Source organism: Aegilops tauschii, chromosome 1, assembly GCF_002575655.3.
Source record: "Aegilops tauschii subsp. strangulata cultivar AL8/78 chromosome 1, Aet v6.0, whole genome shotgun sequence".
Classification (NCBI taxonomy): domain Eukaryota; kingdom Viridiplantae; phylum Streptophyta; class Magnoliopsida; order Poales; family Poaceae; genus Aegilops; species Aegilops tauschii.
The window spans coordinates 477,859,481-477,868,715 of record NC_053035.3 but is presented as its reverse complement, the minus strand read 5'-3'; the positions used below and the strand labels follow the sequence as shown (position 1 = coordinate 477,868,715).

At 46.3% G+C, this 9,235-nt stretch overlaps 2 protein-coding genes across 3 annotated transcripts; one reads left to right on the top strand and one right to left on the bottom strand.

The window, feature by feature from the left end:
- The first annotated feature begins 200 nt into the window (after window positions 1-200).
- LOC109743354 (exosome complex component RRP41 homolog) lies at window positions 201-3,836 on the top strand. Its single transcript, XM_020302448.4, has 10 exons — window positions 201-406; window positions 494-601; window positions 1,617-1,658; window positions 1,735-1,802; window positions 2,298-2,376; window positions 2,468-2,504; window positions 2,786-2,902; window positions 2,995-3,080; window positions 3,256-3,345; window positions 3,511-3,836. The coding sequence occupies exons 1-10, from the start codon at window positions 350-352 to the stop codon at window positions 3,553-3,555; spliced, it is 729 nt and encodes a 242-aa protein (XP_020158037.1). The 5' UTR covers window positions 201-349; the 3' UTR covers window positions 3,556-3,836.
- Window positions 3,837-4,215: 379 nt separating this feature from the next.
- Window positions 4,216-8,180, bottom strand: LOC109743302 (protein NINJA homolog 1). 2 transcript variants are annotated; one of them, XM_020302384.4, is made up of 3 exons: window positions 7,897-8,180; window positions 5,380-6,526; window positions 4,216-4,806 (listed from the first exon to the last, which is right to left on the bottom strand). In XM_020302384.4, exons 2-3 carry the CDS (start codon window positions 6,428-6,430, stop codon window positions 4,439-4,441), a joined length of 1,419 nt encoding a protein of 472 aa, XP_020157973.1. In that variant the 5' UTR covers window positions 6,431-6,526; window positions 7,897-8,180; the 3' UTR covers window positions 4,216-4,438. The 2 variants fall into 2 exon arrangements, with proteins under 2 accessions (XP_020157973.1, XP_073357822.1); XM_073501721.1 differs by lacking the exon at window positions 7,897-8,180 and having other exon boundaries at window positions 5,380-7,480.
- Between the last annotated feature and the right edge of the window lie 1,055 nt (window positions 8,181-9,235).

Sequence of the window (9,235 nt, the reverse complement as noted above, 5' to 3'; positions counted from 1 at the left end):
GGAATGTGAAGTCCCTGTGACGGGTCCCAAAGGGAGAAGCACGGAGAGCGTTCGGACGGAGCTGCCGCCTGCGCGCGCTCACGACGCTCTCTTCTGTGTTTTGGCGCCAGAAGACGATACAGAGGCGAATTTTGGCGCAAGAATGGCTGGGTAGATGGGCCGGGCGAGGAACTTCTGTGAACGGGCCTGGATATTTTTCTGGCCCAGTGCGGCGCTGGGGTCGTCGTAAGGAGCCGGTTCCCACTCACCTTAACCCGCACCAAAGCCCTCTCCCTCGCCCTCGCCGCCGCCGCCGCCGCAGCCTGCGCGGAGCTCGAAGCGGGAGTGGAGAGGGCAAAACAGAACCGCGATGGAGTACGTCAACCCTCTCACCGGCTTCCGCGTCGACGGCCGCCGCCCCAACGAGGTCACGCCCCTCTCCTGACCTCCCTGTCTCGCCTTCCTCCGCTTCACGCTCGGCTGACTCTGCTTCTTCGCGGCCGGTGTCTCGCAGATGCGGCAGCTCAAGGGCGAGGTCGGCGTCGTCTCCAGGGCCGACGGCTCGGCGCTCTTCGAGATGGGCAACACCAGGGTCATCGCCGCGGTCTACGGACCTCGAGAGGTAGTCCAATGTTTCTCGCATATAGTTCGTGCACGCCAACTGTTCGATGCATTGTCCGTTAGGGGTTGGCGTGAGATGTGTAGTTAATTATCGGTGCTGAGCTGAATAGGGGAGGGGTTTTCGAAATGCACATGCCATGTATGGCGGAATGCTTGCGGGGATTGACGTCAGGTTTGTTTGTTGTTAGGTTCTGGATTAAGGATGATATTTTTCAAAGAGCACTCGAAATGTTTGATGGAATGTCTATGAACGGTTCTTGTGAAGTTTCTAGTTAGTTTTTGGATATATGTTGGTTTGGGCATCTTTGTCTATGGACGGATCTATTGTGAGCTTTCTAGTTAATTTTCGGAATTAGATGGCATGGAGCACTGAAACGGCACAGCAGTCTTGTCATGTTGCGGATGCTACTGCAGAATGGCATCCTTCTGGTGTTTTGGTACTGCAAATAACATGTTCTACCATTCAAAAATAAATAAAAAATAACATGTTCTAGGAAACCGGTAGGGTCAATGGTGCCAGTAGAACATTTTTAGATCAACAAACAGTGAGGAGCTCCCCGGTTCCATTTCATTGAAAAGAAGCCCGCATAGCAGGTTCAGTACAAGGCATCCACGCCAAGTTCAGAAAGCAGTAAAAGCAAACTACTGAAACGAACTAAAAAGGTTCAACCATCTCCAAGTTTCTGTCCAACGCACAGCCCTGATCTGACTATTACATGCGAAGGACAATCCACACCACATTTCCAGTAAAGCACCAGATCAGTCAAGCCCCTGCCATTGGAGCCATCGGCGACGAGGCAGCATCAAGGGTTGAGACTCGGCTCACCAGAGCGGTTGCTTGAGTCATCTGTTTGAGTACCAGTAGAACATGGAGTGTTTTCTCACAGGACCTAGGGTGGCTCTTCCTTGTGTAGCTATGATATTGCCTTTTCATACCAGTTAGTATTCCTCAATATGAATGGCTAACAAATCCCAGCTTAAGACTAATGTTATTTTTGCTTGTTTTACTCATTCAGATCCAAAACAGGAGTCAGCAACAAAATCGTAAAGAGGCTTTGGTGAGTTTATTAGTCCAAGCGCATCAAGATTAAAGGTTCTCTTGTTAGAATGCGCTCATGAGAAATGTGTCTGCAGGTGCGTTGTGAGTATAGAATGGCAGAATTTAGCACTGGGGATCGAAGGAGAAAGCCAAAAGGTGACAGGTATGTTCCAGCTTAAGGAAGAAGAAACGCTGACTATGGTGGATTCATTTATTATCAGTACACACTTTTGTCATGACATATTTTCATGCCGTTATTCCAGGCTTATTCTCCATGTTATGTTTTTTTTTTCAAATATTTGATGTCATTATTGTTATCTAGATTGGGGACAGTGTTATTTTTTAGCTATGTCTGATTTGTTCTTAAAGGGGAAAGGTACTCAGAGCTAAGGGTGGTGTCATCTCAAGAGCTTTTTAGGCCTGTAACATGATCAAATATTGCAATGCAATTAAAGTAGAAGTTCAGGAATTTCCTCATGTGAAATAAAACAGACAGTGCTAATGTGTAGCTTAGTTGATTTATGTCAGTGTTTTGTGGTGAACAACTGAACACACAGCATGAAAAGGGAATAACATGATGCATCAGTTATAGGCTACTTGCTGTTTTACTTCCTGCACAACAATGTAGTAATAAGGTGAATCTATAACTTTGTGACAGGCGATCAACAGAAATTTCTCTTGTTATTCGACAAACAATGGAGGCAAGCATATTAACACATTTAATGCCACACTCACAGGTGAGTCATCTAATCAGTTGCACTGCAAGAAACCTCTATCGTGAACTATAAACAGGACCCACTTTGAATTCTTACTGTGTTTGCTTTGTAGATTGACATATTTGTCCAAGTTCTTCAAGCTGATGGTGGTAAGTGCACTATATTTGAATATTTCAGATTTCTCTAATCAGCATGCATAAATAGAACCAACTTTATTTCTTTTGCCAAACCAAAGGCACACAACACAAGACTTTATTTTTGTCCAGAGGCCGTTTAAATATTTTACTTAGTACACATGCATTTTCTTGCTTCCATTACCGAGTCCTGCTGTGACATACTATTATTTTTGCCTATTTTGAAACGATTGTAGCATGAGTGGTACTTAATATGACTTCAATTTCTATCTTGATCATGACTGCGTGCATGACAGGAACCAGGTCCGCATGCATCAATGCTGCAACACTAGCACTTGCAGATGCTGGGATTCCAATGCGAGACATAGTCACATCTTGCAGTGCTGGGTACCTGTGTTCTACTCCTTTGCTTGGTAGGGGGCCTATTTTCTGTTCTCACATCCATGACAAAGCTAAGAATCATCTCAGACAAAGAGGCCTCAACCATTCTAATATGTTATTTCAGATCTGAACTATATAGAAGACAGCGCTGGAGGCGCGGATGTCACCGTTGGCATTCTTGCAAAGATGGACAAAGTGACTCTTCTGCAGGTTACAGAACGATCATAAACTTTGATTGCTCCAAATTTCAGGGCCTCCCTAGTCCACGTCTCATCTGCAGCACAAAACTTTCTGATGCGACACATTTCTTATGTGCTTATTACGTAGTTTGCTGCACGACATCATTCATCCACAGCAACACTAATGCTCAAAAGGTGATTTTCAGATGGACGCGAAACTACCAATGGATACATTTGAGACTGTGATGGACCTTGCAACTGAAGGGTGCAAAGCGATCGCAACCTACATCCGAGAGGTTAAGAACCGTTCCTTATGCTCGTCCGCCCTAGCTCAATTACATCATCTCCAAACTTGTTGTCCTACCATTGAACACACTGAAACCTTATTGTTGTGTACACCAATGATCTCCCATTTGTATGGAACCTGAATGCTGATTGGTTGTGCTGTGATGCTGAAACAGGTGCTATTGGAGAACACGAAGCAGCTGGAGTGTCAGCGAGGCTAGTTAAACCTAGCCGGCGGAGGCCATTAAACGAGAGCCTGTAGCACTTGAAGGCGGGTCTGTTGTGTAACGCTGATTGATGGCTTATCTGCCTAGCAGAGCTAGCATTGAGAGAAAATTGACACTTAACCTGTCAAAGATTGATGGACCATCATATTCCCTCCTAACGTAAATGCTGTAGCGCACAGGAGATGACATCTTGATTATGTGAAACTTTGATGTTGAACTTGGTATCCATGTTGTACTTCCGAAAATGTTTTAATATGGTGCAAATTTAACTTAAATAGCAGACGTTTATGATGGATGATGAAAAATTTGTTTGACTGCAAAACTCTGTAGAAGAAAGCATATGTATGCTGCTATCATTCTGCCTGCATCATCACCAAATGGCAACGCAGCTCTATCACACCATTTCACTGGCTGTAGTCTGATACTCCCTTCGTTTTTTATTTACTCCGCATATTTAGACATTTAGTCAAACTTAATAAAGTTTGTAGAAAACAATATGAACATTTACAGTAACAATGGTATATGATGTGAAAATATATGCAATGATGAATCCAATGGTATTGATTTGGTAGTGTATATGTTACTATATTTTTCTACAAACTTGTTGAAAGTATATAAAGTTTGACTTTAGACAAACCTAATATACAAAGTAAATAAGAACAGAGGGACTATTATTCTGCCTTGAAGACGCAAAGGGAGCTATAATAAATACATCAGTTTCGTTCACAACAATGGAGCCAAAGTTACAACATGACACATGTCTACATAATGTATATCAATAGGGTTTGAATCAACAGAGCAACAATATACTGAACTGATGATATGGACACAAAGGGAACATCAAGCACACTATGAAACCGGCACGCAGGCCACCAAATTAGTTTTGGGCTGATGCTGCTTGATTCCCGACAGGAAACGCCGACATGGTAGCATTGTTCTCCTGGCCCGTGGCGTCCACGCTAGCGTGTCGCGTGAACTCCTCGGGCGTCATGTGTGTGCCATGGCAAGCACACACAATCTTCACTTCGTTTCTGCCGAAGTTGTATGTTACGCCTGATATGGTCCTGCCACTTGGTCCAGTCCCGGTTGTGGATACCCAGGGAAGATCGGGGTATGATCCGGACCCTCCGAATTTGACATTTGGGGCGATGCCCGGCCTTATGCCAGAGCCCGAGCCCATGAGAGGCAATACCTTCTCGACAACCTTACCATCCTCCAAAAGAGCAGAGGAGGACGCGCCAGCCTCTGCAGTTCATAAAGAAGAGAAAGGGAAACGATTAACTTTCCAAATTTTAAACAAACAGAAGGTATAGCTGTGCACACAAGAAGCTTAATGAGGAATTACTTTTCAACTATGTTCATTTTACCTTACTAGATTACAGGAAAGCACTTGCATATCAAGAAGTGACAGTGCTGCTCACAGATACTCCCTCCGATCCATAATAAGTGTCGCTGCGTTGAACTAAGGTTGTTCAAAACTGCGACATTTATTTTGGATCGGAGGGAGTAGTAATTAAAGTGGTTCTGAATTAGACGAGCTAACTACACACCTCCAGATTGCTTCTGTCATACCAAACTGAAGGAGAAACTAATAAACAAGGACATTTGGGACTGGACAGTAGACTAAAACTCTTCACTGAAATATCCAGACCAAGTATTTCAACTCAGTGTTCTTATCTAACCTAACAAATCCAGATGTCATTTAGAGAGGTAGACACATATAGGAGTTATTTTACAGCATATATTAGAGTACCGTAGCAACATGACCTTTTCCTATATTTATTTGCACATAATTAGAGTATTACGAGGTGAACTAACCTTGAGGTTTCTTTCCATCATCAGCTTGTTTGGCTCCTGCTCGTTCGGCAAAGGAAGAAATAGCCTGAGGCGGAGTACCAAATGCCCATGAAGAGCTTGTTTCAAGTATTGGTAGCTGACCTGTTGGGTAACCAAAAGAAACCTGGGAGGCACCACCCATCGCCTGGACAGCAGGTCCATTGTTTACGGGTGGCCTCAATTGCACTGTATACATTGGAGGAAAATTGGGTGCATTAGTTATGCCCAGGGGTGCTGAAACCTGAGTCTGGCCTTGATATTGCGCAGTCACTACATTCGATGCTTGTAAGGGATTTCCATGCGGCAACTTTCCAGAGCTAGATTCACTTCCTGAAAAGCTCGGTTGCCTCTTTCCTTGAAATCCACCTGTAGCATCATCACTGGATCTCTTTATATCGGATCCTCTGTTTACCACAGAGCCCTTGGCACTGTCTTCACGCTGTGCAACCAACCAAGAGTTAGAGCCTTCTGCTTCCGAGTCTGCAACCTCCTCATTTTCACCGGTTGAACCATCATCCGTGCTAATTGAAATCGGTGCATTTTTCACACCTCCCTCAGAGCTCTTACTGAATGCATCAGGCTGGTCAGCAGCAGAATGATGCTTCTTCTGAAAACTTGTCTCTTCAGAAAGCAGCTTTCTTTTACTTGAGACTGGCATGTTTTCCTCCGAATTATTTCCAATATTATTTGGAGTCCGCCCCTCCTGATACTGGGGAAGCTGAGATTGGTGGGCTATTAGTTCACTTGATCCATCTGCCACTGGAGCAGAGGAGCCACCGTGTTGTCCCCAGAAGTTTCCAAACGGCGGGGTAGCAGGGCTATGCCTCTGCTTGCTACTGTGTTCCTGGTTCTCAGCAGTTGCTTGATAGTAATGCGCAAAAGGAGCATCGGGAGGTTGCGAGACACCTTTGCTACTGCTCTCTTCCACTTGAGGTTCTGCTTTAGGCTCTAGAGAAGCATCTCTTGCCTTAGACTTCCCAGAAGACCCACCACCCAAAGAGAGGCCTAAACTAAGCTCAAGGCCATCCTCCATTTCTAGTTTCTGGTGATCGTATGGTTAAAACCTGATTCTTCGGTATATACCACCAGACTGCCTTGTGTTATAATTATCCCATTTAAGCAGTCATCTCTGCAACGTAACAATATTATAGTAAGTATGCCATCATGTCTGTCCATGACAATAAAGAAGTAAGTGTATGTAGAAGCACAAAAATATAACAATCCGTCATAAGAATAGATGCTAAACGACTATGAAGCACCAATACGGCCAGGTCTGGCGTGCCCGTTACAATACGCAGCCGATACGCCAGATACGCGTATCTCCAGAGTGACATGGGAAGACGATATGGCCATCGGCACGCTGCTGACACGTCGGGGACATGGTAAGCCCAGTAGATGCCCACTCCTAAACCTAACAGCAAGCTCTCTCTCTCTCTCTCTCACTTGCTCTATTCGCTCAATTGACCGGGGCAGGCTGATTGGATCAAGAGCAACTGGGCGACTGCACGAGCGCGCCCCCGCCGTTGCCGCCTGGATTCGGCTTGCTGCCGTACAGAGTCACCACTATGCTTTGCTGTATAATGCTCCTGCTTGCTACTGCTGACCTAGTGATGTTGCTGCTGTGCTGGCTAGGGAGTGACATACCGACATGGCATCTGCAGGCAGCCAATCTTCAGTTGGTGGGAGTATAAACAACAGTATCAGTGTTGATATTGAAGAGAATGGGGCTGGTATTGCCAATCAGAAACATCCTCTATGGGCTCTTTCTACAACTTAAAGGTACCATGATGATTGAGGAAATCGATGATCATTCAATCATCAAAGAAGCCGAAAAAGGAGGAATGGAAGCAACAAATGGGGCAGTATTTTGATCTCTCACGCATCCAATTATTCTGTTTTTATTACAGGGCACTTCATTAAGTACTCGCCATATCCCACGTCCTTGTATCCATGTCACCATATCAGTGCGTCGTAGCTAAACCACTACGTTTTGGACAGACCATTTTGGGCTGCTCGAGGGCACATAAATCGTACAGGGGGGATATGGAATGTTCTAATAGGTTGGTCGAAAAACATCTGAACCATAACCCAAATTCATGTCGGTCTACAGTACTGTAGCTATTAGGAATTCAGAATCAGCCCCCTGCTTATTTGACTCGAATCAAGCAGCCCAACTGCCTTCCTCTCGCAGCCCCAAGCGGAGGCGGTTCTCCGGGGTCAAGGCAGCGGAGCGATCCGACCACCCCTCCTCTCCCCAGGCGACGGGATCTAGCTACAGGGGCGGCCTCGATACCATTCCGGCAATCGTCCTACTTCTCTTCCCCTAACCGTCAGCCAATCAATCATGCGAATTCCTGAATCTGCGCCCTCCCTCCCTCCCTAAAACTCCCGTCCGCGCAGATCCAAATCCTACAGCCCGCCTCCAACTGTAACTGTAAAAATCATGAACCCGTCACCGGGGAAAAAATCAAAACAGAAAGCGGATCAGGAGCCCCGAACCAGTGGTGCGCAGAGCGCCGCGCCTGCCTCCTTCCTCGCAGCCGGCGGCTCGCCGGCGACGGGCCACGGGGTGGAGCCGGGGGCCGGGGAGGCGACGGCGGGGCGGGCGCGCGCGCGCGCGGGGGAGCCTCCGGTCGCCGGCGGCGGGAAGGGCGGGGCGGGGCGGGGCGGGGAGGGGAGCTCGCTCTAGTTGGTTAGTTCGGGCGCGTGGAGAGGAGGAGGAGGAGGGAGAGGGGAGGAAGCTACGCGATGGTGGGAGGGAGGGAGCTCGCGTCGTTTGCTCCGGGTCTGGCAGGTGGGGCCCGGCGCTCAGCGACCGGGCGGGACGGACGCGGTTGCGTGGGCGGGTTCCGCGGTTCGGCAGGTCACGGTGCGGCGTGGGCCCGCCTGCCGGATTTGTTTGTTTGTTTGTTCGTTCGTCCGCTTTTGTTTACTATCCGCACGTGGTTTCTGTGCGGGCGCCGGCCGCGAATTTAATTTGGGTGTCGTCGTGCGTGGAGTTTGTTTAGGCGAAAGTCGCCCGAGTGGTGCATTTTTCCTTTTCCTTTTCGATCGAGGCGCTACCCACTGGATTTGTTTTTTTTTTTAATATAATATAAAACGAGGGGAGCTTCCGGCTTCATTTTATATACAGTTTTGCTAAAGCACATCTAGATGTGCTCTAAGTATTGCACATCTAAGTCCTATGTCATTGATTTTATGCTAAGATTCGTGCAAGTATTTTTTTTTGTCTTCTTTCCTTTTCTTTCTAGTTTGATTCACTCACTTAGATGTGCAATAACTCACATCTAGATGTGTCCTAGACAAATCCTTTTACATAACATCTTACAAACAGCTAAAAGTTTCGGAGAAAGAAAAACAAACTAATGTCCATTCCTGATCAAGAGGACCTAGCCAAATTAACATTACTTCATTACTCAATCACAGAGAGTGCACTGACAAGTGCGAAAGATAAACAAAGACATGCGTTTGTTCAGGTTAAAGTTTCTCATGATCAAAACAAAGTTGCACATTGCTTAGGAAGGTAGATTTGGGGATAGTATTGCGTGCTAGCTTAATAACCAATCCCCTCCTTTTTTATTTTCTGAACTTGTTAATGAGGGTTCCAATTCTATGAGTTTGGAATAAACACTCTATTTCCATCGCAAAAAAAAAAAAGGTGAAGCGAAGCACGCCACATCAGAGTAGACATCGGGCTCGCCTTGGATCCAGGGGCCAGTAGCCCTCATCTTCTGCCTCCAAACGATCTCCATCTCGATCAAAAGTGCCTGAAGATAGCTTCACCACCACCCACTATGGAAAGAGGTCTGGATCATTTGCAGTAACCCAAGGATAGAAA